The sequence below is a fragment of the Symsagittifera roscoffensis genome, chromosome 1 (genome assembly GCF_963678635.1).
Source record: "Symsagittifera roscoffensis chromosome 1, txSymRosc1.1, whole genome shotgun sequence".
NCBI classification, from domain to species: Eukaryota; Metazoa; Xenacoelomorpha; order Acoela; family Convolutidae; genus Symsagittifera; species Symsagittifera roscoffensis.
In genome coordinates, this window is record NC_087062.1 from 8,510,224 (window position 1) to 8,528,059 (window position 17,836).

At 37.7% G+C, this 17,836-nt stretch overlaps 1 protein-coding gene across 1 annotated transcript; it reads right to left on the reverse strand.

Annotated features, from left to right (window-relative positions):
* Nucleotides 1–1,953: 1,953 nt before the first annotated feature.
* Nucleotides 1,954–9,317, reverse strand: LOC134857167 (uncharacterized). Its single transcript, XM_063873544.1, has 7 exons — nt 8,866–9,317; nt 7,971–8,170; nt 6,453–7,712; nt 5,167–5,335; nt 4,298–4,757; nt 2,922–3,732; nt 1,954–2,441 (listed from the first exon to the last, which is right to left on the reverse strand). The coding sequence occupies exons 1-7, from the start codon at nt 9,034–9,036 to the stop codon at nt 2,183–2,185; spliced, it is 3,330 nt and encodes a 1,109-aa protein (XP_063729614.1). The 5' UTR covers nt 9,037–9,317; the 3' UTR covers nt 1,954–2,182.
* Between the last annotated feature and the right edge of the window lie 8,519 nt (nt 9,318–17,836).

Sequence of the window (17,836 nt, forward strand, 5' to 3'; positions counted from 1 at the left end):
TCAAAAAGGTTGTTAATAAGTTTTATTGTAGGCAAACTGTTAGGCATCAAATCGAAATCTTACTGCGCTCTTTTATTTCAGATCTCATCGGACATTAGAGATCGCAAGGTCAAGACAGCAGGTCCCCAGACAGAAAGAAAAATTGATAGCACTTACATAAACTCAAACTGGTGTCTATCTAGAAGAATTGATAGCACTTACATAAACTCAAAACTGGTCCCTAATCAGTTTTCCTTCTTTAATCACGTTTTGACTTTGGACCAAAGGCTACTATAGCTGAGTATTTTTAATCTGTTTAAATCTAAGTTTAAACCAAATTCAGCTAACTATTAAATTGGTTAAAAAAATGAGAAAGTTTTAACTAAACACATTTTTTTTGAAAATGTCTACGTTTTTTTAAATTTTTTTTCTACAAAAATAGCGCTCATGGAAAAAACTTATGAACAGTTGCTTTTACAAATTATTCTGACATGTTCCATAAGCTACTTGCTCAGCAATCAGTCACACTAATTTATCCTAAAAACTTCCTTTTCGTAGTGTATGTAACAACATCAAAATTGGTGTATCAATCTCTGAACCAATTTTTGTGAAGATCGATTATGTGCGACTCATAATCTACAGTTAATGCCAAATTGTTGGCAATAATTTTCGGTTAATGAATCAATACGAAACTAATTAACCTACAACTGCTCATTTGGACAACATTTGGACAACGAACTTTTGTGTTTTCCTGATTTCTACGCAACAAAAATTGTGTATCAAAAAAAATTAATTATTCTAAAAAGCCATGATTTTTGACCATTTAACATGCTCAAGGTCACAGATATTGCCAACAATTTGGCATTAACTATACAAAGAACTCACACTTGCATCCAGCGATTCAGATACGATTCCTAAGATCAGTTGAATAATTTGTTGAATCAAATTGAACAAAGAATTGTTATACAGTGCTGATTTAAATTATCCGTACAAAACGCCTTAAGCTAGAAGTTTAAATTGAGTTTTTATCAAGTTGGGTAGAGTGTAGGCAAAAAATGATGAATACAAACCTTGCTGAGATTTTAAGCAGAAATAATATCATGCAATTTGTTTTGCGAAATTCGGACTCGAAATCTTTCGCCAGAAATGGATTTTTTTTTTTGGTTTTTATTTTTAGTCAATCAAAAGTTACGCCAAAACCACATGATCGATCACTGAAATAATTCAATCGAATGAGCCTCGTACAAACCATAAGAGTGATATCTTCTCTGAAACATTGCTCAAAATAATTTATATTTGTTTGATAGACAAAACAAAACCGTTTTTACTATATTAGACACCATTTTTCTTTATTTAAAAAAATTAAACTTTTTTTCGTAACATTTTTCGAAGAATACACCTTCTGTAAAAATTTTTGGGCCATGTAAGAGGCTCATTTTGACATAATTATTTCAGTTATCGATCAACTAGTTTTGGCGTTAATTTTGATTGAATAAAAAAGCCAAAAATGATCCATGTTTGGGGTAAAACTTGGAACCCAAATTTCGCAAAAGAAATTGCATCAGATAAGCTGCTGAATTCAAAGCAAGGTGTGTCTTCTCCATTTTTTGCCTAAACCCAACCCAACTTGAAAAAAAACGCTGTTTTAAACGTCTAGTCCGGATAATTTAAATGAGCACTGTAGCCTGTAACAAATTTGTCGGACGTCCCAAATTTTTGAAATAATTTCGACCTTCAAGCTGAAACTCATTAGAAATAGTTCTCTGAAGTTGTGACATTGGCTTTTCCTCGGCGTTGTCTGTATTATTTTCTATTAACAAATTGCAGGTCATTTTTTGAAATTTTTTGAAGTTAAGGGCTTGAAACTATATTAATGAAAACTGACTTCTGAAAAAGCACAATCAGTTAATTTGTTCTTTTGACTGTTCATATGCAATTATGAAAATTTGGTTGTAATTTCAACTATATTTTGCTGTCTGAAGGTCAGAATTATTGCAGAAATTTAAGACGTTGTCCGAAAAATTTGTTAAAAGCTATCATACAACAAATATATTTGCAACAAAGTAACTAATTAAAAAACGAGTGGAACCTCAATTATAATAGTAGGAAAGGTGATTCTGTAAGGCTGCTACAAAATAAAGCAAAAAAATAGCTTTGCAAGTTTTTCTGTCAAACAGACAGAGCGGGACACAAATTCACACTCTCATTCTTCCCCCTCTCCCCCCTCGGCTGCAAACTGCTCCTCCAGATATTCAGCCACCCCCTGGAAATAGGAGAAGACGAATGTCCTGGATAGATTCTGATTGACAGTTAGGAAGTGCAGCTCCTGTCTGAGTGAGTCAGCGAAGGCGTCCATCTCGGCCATCTGCACCGCCTCCGCCTTCTTCTGCATCACCTCCCACTGTCTCCGCAGCTCCTGCACTTTCCGCTCGATCTCTTTTTTGGTCACCTCCTCGTAGTATCTAAGCAAAAAAAAATAATTTTTCCATTTTGTATTTTACATTTTTGCCGCTATATATAACGATTTTTTTCCGTTATAATTCACGATTTCTTTTTTGTTATATTTAACGATTTTTTTTGTTATATTTAATGATTTTTTTTCGGTAAACTATATTTTTTTGTTATAGTAGTCGAAATCAAAGCAAAACACCTTGACACTGATTTTTCCGAACGAAGAACACGGAAGATAAAAATGCAATTTTGACTTTTTTATATCTGTCTATAAGGAAACTGCTGGGTACCTAATTGCACATTGCACGTAATATTCAAAATCTAAAGAAAAGATCCTCTCCACGCCATACACACATACATTCATGATACGTCCACCATGATTTTACGCGTAGATTTTTTTATATTAATGAAATATTTTAAAACTTAATGTTTATGAATCGAATGAAAAGGGAGCGAAAACGAATTTGAAAAGAGCCGAACAGTATGTTAACCTTCGCGCCTCCGCCTCTGCCTTTCGACGTCTTTCTGCCTCCAGCTTCGCCATGAGGTCATTGTCCGCTTTAGCCAGAGCCTCGTTAAGACCCTTCCTCTGTCGAAGCGCCAACACTCTCGCCCTCTCAGCCGGAGTCAGTTTATCCAGATCTACGTTATCCAGATTCTCATGTCTCAGATAAGTTTTGCCCGTTTCTGGATCTACGTAGAGTTTCAACCCTGGGAACCCTTTGGGTCGCAACATTTTCTTTCCAGTCACGGGGTCAGTGAACTCTTCCATTTCACAGGCCATCTCAATAAGTCGACCACTCTTAGTTCTCATAAACAGTTTTCCAGTGACTGGATCGGTTTCAAACTCAGCGTCTGGGTCAATCTCGACGAAGTTTCCGGAAGCGGTGCGCATGTATGTTTTACCAGTTTTCGGGTCGACGAAAACGTTGACGTCACTTGCGACTTCGTGAAGTCGTCCACTTTTAGTTCGCATCACTAACTTTCCAGTCAGCGGGTCGATCATAATTTCTGCGTTGTCGTCAATTTCCAGAATTTTTCCAGACTTAGTCCGCATGTAGCTTTTCCCCGTTGCCGGGTCGAAAAGGACGCTCCCATCGCTGACGAGCTCGACCATTTTCCCCGATGCAGTTCGCATGTACATTTTTCCACTTGTAGGGTCGGTGAGAATGTTTCCGTCTGTCCCCTTTTGTTTCACAAATGTCTTGCCCGTTATTGGGTCCACGAATATTTCGACATCCCCTTTTCCCACTTCTATGAGTCTGCCAGATTTGGTTTTGAGAAACATTTTACCACCAGGGCCTAAAATGCAATCTTTTCAACATCCTGATATATGCTCAGTTAAAGCGAAATGAAATTAATTGCAAAGCAGTTTGCTGATTAAAAGCTTTAATTTAGAAGAAAACCTGTTGCCAGAACTGCACTAAGATTTCTTGAGAATTTTTCTGACGATTATCTATAGCGCTTCTACCGTTTTATAGCAAAATCATGGTTCAAGATTACCGCCACAATTCGTGCTCAGAAGATAAGAAAATCTAAGCCCTAAGCCCTGAGAAAATCTAAGCCCAATTCTTATAGGAAGTCAACTGAGTGCTGGAATCTTAAAGTTGCTAAAAAGTCACGTCAAAATGGCGATGCATATATAAATGGAAGTCAGTTCAAAATGGAATCAATAGAAACATGAAATTATATAATGTGTACAGTTTGATTTCCATTATAGTGAATAAAATATGGGGGATTTTGTCCCAGGGGGATTTGGTCCTATGGGGGATTATATCCTGGGGATTTTATCCTGGGGGATTTAGTCCGCGAGCGGTAAAAAACGCATCTATAGGTTTTGGAAACTTCAAAAGGAAATTCATGTAACCTTTGATGACCTCTGACCCCTCTGGGGGGTCAATTAGTCTTCCCGATTTGGTTCTGATGTACATCTTCCCCGTGGCAGGATCTATCCACAAGTCTCCGTCCATTTTCTCCGGCGGATCCTTCTCAATTATCCGACCCGACTTGGTTCGGATGTACGTTTTACCCGTATCGGGGTCCACGAAAACAGATTCGCCGGGTGCTCCACTTCTCGTGGTAAGATAGGTTTTCCCAGTGTTCGGATCGGTGTACAGAATCATGTTGTCGTCAACTTCACTCACAATTCGACCCGAGAGCGTTCGGAGGTATTTTTTGCCTGTTTTCGGATCAGTGTACATTTCGAGTAATTTACCGTCGGCTGTTCGCACCATTGTTTTCCCCGTTTCTGGGTCGACAAATACCTCCATACCCGGGTTACGTCTTTCGCCCAGGTACATTTTGCCGGTAATAGGGTCAACATACATCTATAAAAAAAAACATTTTCATATTGAATGACTGGATTCTTTAATCAAACGAGGTTCCATAGAAAATTACCTGATAAAGCTTAACTGATTGAATTCCCATAAGAAATTATCGCTATTGGCTTATTTTTTGTCTGGTTTTCTGGGAAATGAAAAAGTGCGTTTTGATACTGCGGCATGAAAATTCTACTAGAATAATGACTAAACTTTAGATTAAAACCGCAATCCTAGACTTTCCAAATGCACAACTATAATTATAAAAAACTGGAATATACACTTGTTAAAGGGCGTACTTTCAGCAAGCAGAAATTTTCTTGACGGAGACTTATCAATAAGTGCTGGAAAAATCTTTTTTTTTGCACAAAATATTTCGAAAACACAAATCTTTAGAACCCTCCTGCTCCATTCGTACCTCCAAATGGTCCCCTAGTTCCTTCAGTCTGCCTGACTTGGTGCGGATGTATAGTTTGCCAGTGGCCTCGTCTCTCACCACCTCCACAACCTCCCCGTCCTTCGTCCTCATGTACATCTTGCCAGTGAGGGGGTCAACTGTCAGCTCGAACCCAGGGTCTTTAGTGCTCCTGGAACAGAAACCCCCACACATGTTTACTCCTCCCCGAAAATCTAGTTTGGAATCTATATCTACACTTGGAATCTCCATCCCGAAAATCACTTCCGAAAATCTATTTTGGAATCTAATATCTCTCATCTCTTTTAAAACGAGAAAACATTTAGAATAGCTTAGGAAATTTGCCTCCGGGTTGCAAACTTAAGCAACATTTTTTCAAAATTATCTTTGTTACCAACTTGCACATAACCATCAAAATCAATCTCTTTCAAGGATACCGGTTGCTGTGCAAATAGCTTAGAATGTTCCGACCATATTCGTGAAAAAAAAAGTATTTTTTTTCTAATTGTCTTCAAATTAGTGTCGTTTTTAGTGGGCGGTGTGATTCGAGAACTATACGATTGCTTAGAAATTAAGTGAATTAGGCGTGATCGATAACAAATGTCTCCAAAAAATGAACAAAAACAAAAAATGAAGAAAAAACGTAAAAATTTTTTTTCTAGCTTTAAGTATTATTGTGCACATTTTAAAAAGTTTTTTCAATTTTTTTTGCGAAACAAGTGCAAATTAAATTAAATTTTTGGATCTTTAAATCCTATAAAAAAAACAATTTTCCATAGAACGATCGTTACTCGGTCGCGTTTCTCGCTCGAAGTTATACTAAATCTCAAAATCTTCAAACCAATTTTTATCGATACTGGGACAACTTTTGCGTTCGAATCACGGCTGAAAGGGTTTAATATGATATACCACTCGACCCATTCCGATGATTAATTGTGGTACCTGATTTTGGGTGGAACACAAAAAGAGAAAAGAAAAAAACTAAAACACCCGAATACAAAAATCCTTCCCATTTTTCAATAGTCGGAACAATAACTTCTTTAAGCTTTTTTTCTAAATATTCTATTGGAAGATCTAACCTGAGATTTTTTTTAACTTTAAGTTTTATTGCGCACATTTTTTTAGAATTTTTTTTTGCCAAACAAGCGCAAATTAAATTAATTTTTTGAATCTTAAAAAACTTTAAAAATTTTTGAAAAAAAAAACTAATTTTCCATATAACGAGCGTTCAATAGTCAGAACAATAACTTATTTAAGCTTTTTCTAAATATTCCAATGAAAGATCTAACCTGAGATAGGTCTTGCCAGTAACTGGATCAGTGTAAACTTCCATGTTGCCCAACTCCTGTAGACGTCCACTCTTAGTCCTCAAGTACCTTTTCCCTGTTGCCTCGTCAAAGACCACCTCGGCCAAACTTCCATCCGGCATCCGCATGAATGTTTTTCCAGTGACTGGATCAACGATTAATTCATTTCCCTGATCCCCGGTTGCCTTTTTACCAATGTAAGACTTCCCAGTGACAGGATCCGTGTACAACATCATATCCGATGGCAGCTCTCGCAAGTTTCCAGACTTCGTTCGGATGTATGTTTTCCCGTCGGCCCCTTGAAAAAGTTCTAGAACATTTCCAGACTGGGTTCTGATGTACTGCTTGCCAGTAACTGGGTCTACAAAAACTTCAGCTAGAAAATCGCTGTTGTCTGGAGGTGGATTCCCGACATAAAGCTTACCAGTTAGAGGATCTCGATATACCTCAACTCCGGGTGGTAAGTCTCTAAGGTTTCCACTTTCGGTTCTTAGATACATTTTACCGTCTTCGCCTTGAACTAATTCCAGGAGTTTCCCACTTGCTGTCCGGATGAACTGCTTTCCCGTTACGGGATCGATGATAACTTCGGCTCGCGGGTCTTCGGGAGGTGGTGCGGTGCCGACGATGAGTTTCCCTGTTTTCGGATCGGTGTAAAGTTGCATTCCCGGTGGAAGCTCTCGAAGAGTGCCGCTTTCACTCCGCAAATAGATTTTACCGTCCTCTCCGACAACAACTTCTAAAAGCTGACCGTCTTCTGTTCTTATGTACTGTTTGCCTGTTTTTTCGTCGTAGAAAACTTCCATTTTAGGCTGAGGTGGTTTTTCTCCGAAGTAAAGTTTTCCGGTCAAAGGATCTACGTACACTTCCATGTTCCCAGGCATCTCTTTGAGGGTTCCAGACTCGGTTCTTAGATAGATTTTACCCGTCACTGGATCTTTAATAATTTCCATAAGTTTTCCATCTTTGGTTCGGAAAAACATTCGTCCATCTTCATCGACGAAAACTTCCATTCCCAGGTTTCGTTTCTCCTGAAGCCACATTTTTCCAGTGAGCGGGTCTTCCCATATCTCCATGTTGTCCGGAACTTCAAAGATATTTCCAGACTTAGTCCGAAACATCAGTTTTCCCTTGGGGTACTCTGCCGATACGGTTGCTTCGTCAAAGAACAATTCTAGTTTTTCTTTTGTCTCGGCTATGACGAACATCTTTTTGGTCTTTTTATCGACTTCGATTTCCAGTCTAAGCAAGAAAAAGTCTATGGCAAACAACATTTTGATGAAAACCTATTTGTTCATTCTGAATGCAATTATTAAGAGGTTCTATGATTCTCATTTTGCTCTCATGTATCAATTGAAAAAAGAGCGGAAAATTATCTTTTCCAAAAAGTCACAGAGCGTAAATTAAGGCCAACAAATTTAGCAGTTGTGTTAGGGGCTCAATGCCATGGAAAAACTTATGTTAAAAACCGACGGTAAGGCGAAAAGCTAAATGAGTCACCTTGGAAACTGTTTCCGTTTGCGCCTCCGCATGGGTTCGCCCGTCTCGGGGTCAATGTACCACTCGTACTCCTCCGCCTCGTCCCCCATGATGTCCGAGAAGCGGTTTCCGAACAGGCGAAGAGCGGCCACGGGGTCTATGTTGATGCCGAAAAGGTCTGCAATCAGAGCACTCACCAGTTGAGCTCCGATCAGAGCCGCCTAGGAAGGTATGAATTTATCAAAATTTATCAAAAAATTATAAAAATTAAAAAAAAAAAATTTAAGTTAATTGAATTTCAAAAGTTTATCAGAAAACTATCAAAAAATTATAAAAAAAATTAAAGTTAATTGAACTTCAAAAATTTATTAAAGCTTATCAAAACAAATTTATCAAAATGAAATATACACAACAATAATTCATAATGAAAAGAGGGAACATTAATCATGAAAATTGTTCAAAGGACTTTAAAAACAGCGAGGTTTACGTCGATATCGCAGTTTATGCATCGGATATCGAAAATCGTTCTATCACACAATGGTAGGTTAGTTGTAAAATTTGCTAGTCAGTATAAATGGTTGCTAATTAATTATAGCCTTTTTACTGACATGACTGAAGGTTGGCATCTATGGGAAATTTTCATTTACAAATTTTATCAGACATTTCCAAATGGATCCGGGTTTTTTTGTAAATTGTTGAACCCAATTTTATATGAAAACATAAATTCAACCAATTCTGATGGTGACATTTTGTGTCAAATATATTTTTTTGAGCGTGTTCAAACACAAGAAAAAAAATACCCAAAGTTTCAGCATCATGGAGTTGTTGGAAAGTTGGTTTCTTCTAAGCGGGTTTAGTTGCGAGTAAGGTTTTCATTTCTTTTCAATGCAGAGATTACAACTTTTAGCTAGCTTACCTTTCCGGTCAGTTTTTTCTTGTGTCGTAACTTCCGAAGCATCTCCTTCGCGTACTCGGAACCCGAAAGAGCACCGATGTTGGCCGTGATTCGCTGTCGGAGCAGCTCCGCCTTGTCTACTTCTTGCTCCTCGGGAATTTCGAAGCCGAACGTTGCAACGCCCTTCGCCATCGCGCCAAATGACGTAACTTCAAATGAAGTAACTTCAAATGACGTAACTTCAAGCGAATAGGGTAATTACGTCACCTGATTACGTCACCTGAATTCGAAATTGTGAGAAAATTAGCCCGAATGTGAAAAAATACTGTTGTTCACGACGCTTAATTGGTATAAATTGATGATAATGTTGTTGAATATATTTGATAAACACAGTTAGTTATAATTGCATGTAATCAAAGGTTAAGCATTAAATACACATTTTTAGATGGTAAATACTTTTAATATGCTGTTATCAAAAGTAGTCAAAAAGTCATATGAGCATTCAAAAATTTTAGACTGTAATTGACAGTTTTTACAAACAATAAGTTTGTCATTCTGACCAAGCTACAAATTGACTAGAAAAACTATAGCATATGTTCGCTTAGTTTCTCGCTGAAATTTAGGCAATACCTAAAAAGTTCGTCGAATTAGTATCATATTTGAGCCTTATTAGTCTTAATTTGAACCCAAAGAGAGAAAAAAGTCGATATTTAAGCAAGGGTTTTAATTTCTACATCCCAATTCTTGTTTCATTTTCAGGATTAATAATCAATTATTTTTCAGTCGCAGCGACAGACTTGGTCTCTCATAAAAGGTGCAAAAAACTTGAAGATCCTAATTTATGTAAATAAACTAAATTCGAAAGTTCTTGATCACAGTGAGACACAGGAAAGCCCTCATCTAATAATAGTTACTATTATCATCGATAATTCTAGTAACCACAAATGTGAATAAGTTTTAGGAATTTTCAGAAAAAAAAATGGGACTTTTTGTTCAAAATGACACGTATCCCATGCAATGATTTGTTTTTCTCTGTCTGACTGTCTCACTTTTCAGCCCGCGAAGCCCAACATATCAATCCTACTGCTGTGGAAGCACGTGACGCGAAGCAGAATATGTCAAGCCGTGTGTATAGATGTCCATAAAGAACATACTATGTCTTGAAACTGTTCTGGCAGAGTGGCTTTGCAAAGAATAACGAACAAAAAACATTCAAAGGTAAAAAAAATATTGGAATTGTCTAAACTATGTATTTAAAATGGAGCTTGGTAAGAACACGATTGTACAAAATGAGCAAAATTACAGAATATACATAATGATAAAAAAGCTAAGTAGAAAAAAAAACAAAGCTGCACTGCAAAATGTACATCTGAAATATACTAAAATTTTACTAAAATGCAGTTGAAGAAAAAAGTTTTTGGTTAATGGAAAATGAACAAATGGAAAAGTTTTTACTATCGTTTAGAATTTTAGTTGAAATTAGTATCAAAGTCTTCTAGTGTGTTTCTCAATTCTGAGTCGATTGTTGACGATATTTCGCTCACGTTGTCTGTGTCCTTCTCGCTAATAAAAGATCTTGAATGGCACCAGGAAAATGGTCCGATGGGAGAACTGAACACGTCTGTTTTTAGAGAAACTGATTGTGTTGCTCCCATTTGGGTTGATTTTGCGGAAGACCAGTTGTCTCGGCTACTTAGGTGGGTTTCCGTGACAAACTTTTCAACGGATTCAAGAAGTCTGAAGGTGACCAACACAGAAAGCATGCAGCTGGAGGAGTAATTGCGGTCGGGCTGTCGTCTAAGACAAAGATGGTCGCGTCGAAGGTTTCATTTTCAGAAAATTGGTCCACGAATCTACGTTCTCCTTAGAACTGGGGGGGGGGGCTTAGGTTTCGTCTTGGTCAGGAAATTGGCCTCGCCTGAGTGGGAATAGGGATTGTCCCTCTGGTGAATTCGCGTTTCCTTTCGGTCTGGTAGTATGCCTCGCCTGAAATGGGATGGGGGTTGTTACTCTAGTCTAGACGCATAAGTTCCTACATCGTGCCTCTAGTTGTAGATGATCCAGGTAACGCTCTAAGCTGGTCAGCGACCGCCCGTCCGCTTGACTGCGTCGCGTTCGTATGTGCAACTTTCTCATCACCTGTAATACTCAAGTTAAAGTTATGATCAGTTGGTACATCCTGGCAAACATCCTGGCAATACATCCTGGCAAACATGATACTCAAAACGTCGTCCAAGTATGTGTCACTTAACGCATCCCAAAATTTAGGATTTAAAGCGGAAAATGAACTTGTAGAATTCTGAGGCGACTCGGTATTTCCGCTGGGAGACCATTGTTGCCAGATGTTGGGTCGTTCTGGTTGAACACAGTGTCGCCTGAGTGAAGATGTCCGTTGGGCTTTATTTGGAGGAGAAAACTTCTTTTTCCCGGCTAAAATAAGCAAATTGTTAGAGGGACTGTCATGTGTGTCGAAGTTATTAAAATTGAAATTGTTGAGAAACCTCAAAGTATTTTGCATTTGAAAGCATAATTTGTGTATTGAGCGTGACTGTGTTATACAAAAATAGTATTTTGCATTATAAAAGTATTTTGCATTTGAAAAGTATGATTGCTCGTTTGTCGGAATTGAAATATGGTTCTCCAATTTTTCAATTAGTATTATTTCTCCCTTGGTCAACTTTGTCGGTAACTTTCGGCGTAGTTGTCTCCTGGGTTAGGGGCTGTGCGTTTTCTGCGGCATTCGAGGCCAAAGGAAGGCAGTCCTCCGAGTCTGTAGAAGGTTCTAGATCCGCATCTGCATATCTGTCCTTTGCCCTATCGTGTAGTTTCCATTTCTTGGCCCACGGTCAGAAATGATCGATTTCCCTTGATCTATACGTTTATCAAAGAAAAACAGCTTTTTCCAATTAGTGTTTTCTGTTCGATTGAAATGTTTCTCAAAATAAGTACCTCCGATAAAAGATTGTTCAATAAATTTTAGATTTCAGATGGTTTTTTCGATTGAAGTGTTTAATTTAGGTTTTAGTAGTTCGTATAATATAGGCAAAAATTAAAATTTCACAGTATATACAACTCCCTTCCACAACTCTATTGGATCTATGATCTGCCATTGTACAACAAATAGTTTCGATTTTGAGTTTTCCACATTATTATATAAAATCGTGAGATATCAAGCATGATCCATGGTCGACTCTAATTTACCTTGGAAATCTGTGAACGTGACAATTGTGCTTTTTTTCTTTGTAAGTAGACCCCAGATGATTTTGTCGTCCTTAGTCATTATTTGTATCAGTTTTTTTTAACAATAGCTTATGGGAATTAGAGGTGATTTAGGTAATAATTGGTAAGCTTTATATCGTTTCGAAAGAATAGCCTGCTTACTGGATCGAAATTCATCTGTAAATTTAATGGCTATGTTCTGTTCCCTTGTTGAGTTTTGGCTTTCTCTGTTTCGACGTTCTTCTTTTTCGAAGGTAAGAAACTATACTTCAACAAGATGAAAAAGTGTAAAGCTTTATTCATAAAGAAATGCTTTCCAAAATAGATTTTGATTTGTCGGAGTGTTAGTATAACGGACAGTTTTCTGATTATTGCAAATTGTGGCGACCAGTTTTTTATCAGACCGGTTTTTAGTGCAAAAAGTAAAAACTGGATCTTTTAGCAGACTTTGAGTGACAGCTCTTTGGAGGCAGCAAAAGTGACGCATAATTGACTGACTGAAATAAAATGTCGCATAATGTTGGACTGAGCTTCCCTATTTGGACAATTATCTCAAGATTTGTAAATCACAAATTGTTAAGCAAAACAATCTAGCTAGTTTAACGACAAATACTGATTCATGCACTTTTCTCCTCTCGTGCCGAATCTAAGCGCAGCGCAGCCACGGTACTCTAATTGCCAATGCCGAGTTTCAAGATCGCGTTCTGGTTGTTTAGTTGTTTTGAGTCTGCTAAAAAAAGTCCGGTCTGCTAAAAAAACCTAACCCCGCAATTTTTAATTGACTGGGCAATAAACGAGATAATAGCAGCAATTAATTCAAGCTTTAAGGTACCAGTTGACCTCGCGTTAAAATTTTGACTAATGAAACTGCTCAATTTTTCCACTTCATACGGGATAGCATTCCATACAATTGCATTTACAGCGATCGAAGGTCAATCTACAGAATAGTATTCACAGGATTATTAAATTATGTGTTAGTTAAAGTTTGATACAGAATTTTTTCTACTGAGGCTACCCCACTTTTTTTCGTCATATTGAGAGGAAGATAAGGTTTTGCACGAAGGAAGTCTGGATAAAAATTGTGTAAGCCCATGTTTTTCCTTGCTAAAGGAAAAAAAAATTAAAAAACAGAGACTGTTTGCCCTCTAGGTTAGCCTACCTGGCATTGTTTTAAAACCTTGATATACTGGAAGAGCTGACATAAACGCCTTATTGTCTGTAACAATTCCGAATTTCTAGCCATGAAGTAGTTTTTAAAAGTTTGGGAGCCCATATAACGCCTAAAAGTTTCAATTTGTTGGTCGAGTAATTCATTTTGTAGCCACTTAAAATTTTTGAAGCAAAAGCGAAAGTTTTCCACCCCCCTTCTTGAAATTGTTTAAGAGTAGTGCCCAAACCGTTGTTGAGGAGTTTTTCTTCAATCTTGTTTATACTTCAAAGTCAAAAGCCAATTTTCAGTATTATTTAATTTCTGCTTTCATAATTTCGAACGCAATCGAGTGACTATTTTTTCAATCGTTCACAGTTTTTTTGTTTAGCAGACGTCGTTGTGGGGAACTTGAACTTTGTGGAATTTCTAACGTATTGGTTTATCGAACCGAAGAAGAGAGCGGAGTTTGGAGAAGTTTTTTGCTACTGGGAGATTTGTTTTGCGTCAGTTTTACCAACCAAAAGTCTAACTTCAGCTTTCAAAACTTAGAAACCCAGCCATTATTTTTCTTTTCGAAAAAAAAACTCAATTTTTCTCGTTTCAATGTCAAAATGTTTTGCCTGAAAAGAAAGTATTCGATGCATAAATGATCTACGTTCCTCTAAGGATTCCGTTGCCGTATCGTCTATGTATCTATTTGTGAACAGTAACCCTATTAAAAGGGCTATCATGACTCGTTGCAATTCATTGGACATATCGTTCAGCCATGAACTCCGGTTGGAAAACGGTAAGTGCCTGTGGTGTTGTCGCCAACGATGCTAAAATTGCATTATTTGCCTGTTTTCATCGCATAAATAAAGTTGGCTGTATGCTTTTTCAGAAAAAAATTACTAAACCAGACCTGCTCGTCAGCTTTTTCCGATACCTGCATAGCATAAATAATTTTCACTTGATGTAAATTCGGCAACTGATATTTGTTTTTGAAAATCTGATTAATCAGCATGTTTGTGGCCAGTGCGAATTATATTTAGACGTCTGTCTTTCTAGGTCTTACAGTCGAACTTTTTAAAGCAATCTTTGTCACCTTTTGCAAGTTTTTGATATGTGCCTCGACATCCATTCTTTTAACACTTCATTTACTCCCATCAAAAATGTAACAGATTTTTCTTGCCTTTAACTTGTACAGCTTTAAAAGGGGAGTGGAAGCGTTTTTTTTTCAATGGGTATCTTGCCGATTCTATTAAATAAGTCTGAAGAAATTGTGACACCTTTGTTTGTCAAAAACAATAGATTATTGAACTTACTTTTACCCGGCGGGTGACTAACTGAACAAGTCGGCTGAGGACGTTTCATCGATATCACTTCTTACCCAAGTAGCATCACTAAGCATCAGTTCATGTAATTTCGGCATCTGATAATTGTTTTTGAAAATCTGATTTTTCAGCAACTTTGAGGCCAAGGCCAACTTAATCGAGCCGCTGTCTTTCAAGAGGTTACAGCTCAACTTTTAGATCAATGTTTGTTTTATTTTGCAAGTTTTTCGATATGACCCTTCATATCCATTTTTTTAACACTTCATTTACTCCCGAAAACAAATGTAACATATTTCTCCTGCCTCTAACTTGTACGGGTTTACAAGGGGAGTGGGAATGCTTTTTTTTTCAATGAGTATCTTGCCAATTCTATTAAATAAGTCTGATGATTTCGTGAAAATTTTGTTCGTCAAAAAGAATAGCTTATTGGACTTACTTTTATAATGCGGGTGACTTACTGATTAAATCGGCTGCGGAAATTTCTTCTGCTTCACTTTTATCCCAAAGATTGGCAAAATTTTGTTGACCAAAAATTTCTGTGTCTGTCCGCTTGCAATTTATATGACGTTTCTTGGCAAAACCACACGTCGAATTGAGTCCTGATCTTGGTTTTCCTCAGATTGTTAATTGTGTCATCTGTGATCTCGCAGTATAACTCTTTCATCCGATTCTCCACTAGGTGAATTTCAATTCGTTTAGTATGTTCTGTTTGAGGAAACTAACTTTGCGAAGCGATTGTTACATTTCATACATGAGGAACTTCTTCCAATTCTGAGACTCGGTTCTTTCTTTACATTGTTATTTACACTAAAGGACTTAAAATTCAACCGGCTGCACGTTGATTTCACCATGTTTGTTAGCTTTTGATGCTTAAAACAGCCCTTTTTATATTACGAGCGCCTGACTTAGAGCTTTTGAAGGACTGATTGTTATTGATGACAGCTTTCGTTGGGTCTCGCTAGTCTTCATGTTGCAAACAAAGACATCTCTGTTTCATTCTGCTTCTTCGGTCTCTCTGATATTACAGGTATTGGCTAGGTCTGTCAACGTTTACAAGGATTGTACGAACATTTTACCGTCTCGTTGTTTTTAAATTAACACTTTGTAAATCTCAAATGTGATATTTGGGGTTTGTAAAGAGCTGAGTCCAGAAAGTCCCAAAATTCTTTAAAAGAAATCGATAACAATTTTACTCAGTGCCTTTTCCGAGCAAATACCCTTATTTTTTTGTTACTGAGTGCTAAGAATATAACCGACCGTAACTTCTTACGTTTGCGGCTCTTCCTACTTCGTTGAAGTTGTTGGTGCTTCTAGTGAACTTTTCCTCAAGTAGAAAACAGCTAAGCACCAGACACCAGACTGTTTTTTCCTACCGCATCCCATAGCCATAGTCACTTGGTTGAAAATAGCACACTTGGTTACCACTCCTTCTAACCGTTTCTGTAGAGTGTAGAAAAGCTGACTCTAAAAACCAATTGATGAACCAATAGATCATCTTATGCCCCAAGAGCCAATTATAGTCTCTTCGTTTTGGTTTTGTAGGTCATTGCAAACCGCTGATTGAGGTCTATTCTTCCCACTCGCAAGAAACTCTGTACTCCCCATTTTGTTTTCAACCACGCCATTTTTTTATTGCATTTATCTTAAATACCGGAGCTGAACGCCCGAGACAATTCACAAATTTTCAGGTTCCCGTGGCTTCTAGAAGTGCATTACTGAATAAACGTAACAGGTAGTGACCCTTCAGTTGTGTCGATTTTACATTAACACAGAAACTCGTCAGCTACTAGGTATTGAATCTCATCAGTTAAGCATTGAATCAAATCGGTGATCACTATGTCGTGTTGCTCGACTACAGCAACCTGTTTGACACTGTGAAGTGTATTCATATGAGATCGTATCCATTCAACGAAATTGTTGCACCGCAACTGAAGAACCTTGTCCTCCCCTGCTTGCAGAAAAAAATTCAAGTCGCACAATTTTCAAATACTCGTGTATTTTTGCACCTGGCCATTTTCCTACGTTCAAGCCATTGCTCGTTGTGTATTGGCAGTCCCTCGCCATGTGTTCCTTCTGATCTCACACATAGCAGCCACTACTTGCCACTCCTTTCTACTCCCGTACAAAATGCATGTCTATGAGACCCTGTCTCTTGCTCTTTTCTTGTCAAATTTCTAGGTCGTCACATTTCTTCAACCTGCTCGTCAGCTGTGAAAAGGCCTTGGGCGGTTAAAAACTCTCTGGATCCACAAAAACAAATAAGATGTCAGGCAGCCCATTGATCAGCAGGGCATTGATCATTGTATGCGTTAGTGTTTTCAAGCTTCTCTCAATCAACTCTTCAGCTCTTAACTGCGGGCGAAATAGTCGTTAATTTCCTCCTTTGACCCTGCAGCAGCTTAGCTAGCTGGCCTTTCAGACTGCCCACTTTTGCGCTCTCTACATTGAAAAACGTCTCCTAAGGTAGCCTCCAGGCTTTCGTCCCAAACAACATAGCCATCTGCTCCGTACAATTATTCTTTATGTGCATCAATGTGCTGTTGCTCAGTGTCACAGCAAGGTGCGACCAACCAGGGTTTTGATTGTACGTTCCATTACCTTGGTGACGTATGCTGGAACTATTATCCGCATTCTGACTCTCATCGCTATCCTAATAAACCTCGGGTCAGCATCAGCGCCACAAACCTCATCAAGTAGGATGGAATGGTTTTGCACCAGACTTTTTTTAAGTACCGCCAATATCTAAACTGTCGTTGCAAACGGCTACTATTTATTGTCCGAAATTTTTTACGAAAAATCACGAAAAAAATTCAGTAGCGTTACGCATCAAGATTAAGAGTTTAAGGGACTGAGACTTCGCTCAAGGTTTGAATTATGGATAGAAAAAGGTAAGAAACTTTGAAGATTTTATTGAGATTTTGAAAAAAAAACGGACATGACGAATTAAGCATCACCAAAGTATCGAATTTGTTGTAATTACGGAGTAATTCATTAGTTTCTTAAGATTAGTTAATTCATTAGTTTCTAAAGATTAGTTGGAAATGTCTGAGTTTATTGAATGTTTTGTGATTGACTTTTTTCATACAGGTTACTATTAATTTTTTTTCAAGTTGAGTTCAAATGGTTTTTAACAGAGTTCAAATGTTTTCCGAATCCTCTTCAATTTTTTTCTGTCAGTTTTGAATCGCAGAGGTTTCTTATAGTAAACGTAGATCCACCAGCAAGTTGACTCAGTTTTTGCAACTGAGTACGAATGTCATTCTGATGTCTTGAGTACGATTGACAGTTTTCGTATTTGTGGCGTAATCAC

What these genes read in the sequence shown, in the direction of transcription:
- LOC134857167 (XM_063873544.1), bottom strand. Translation starts at nt 9,036, where the DNA reads ATGGCGAAGGGCGTTGCAACGTTCGGCTTCGAAATTCCCGAGGAGCAA. An exon ending in AAACGGAAACAGTTTCCAAG is followed by an intron (nt 7,713 to 7,970) that starts GTGACTCATTTA and finishes TTTCTTGCTTAG; the next exon opens with ACTGGAAATCGAAGTCGATA. An exon ending in GGGGTCAGAGGTCATCAAAG is followed by an intron (nt 3,733 to 4,297) that starts GTTACATGAATT and finishes ATTGCATTTTAG; the next exon opens with GCCCTGGTGGTAAAATGTTT.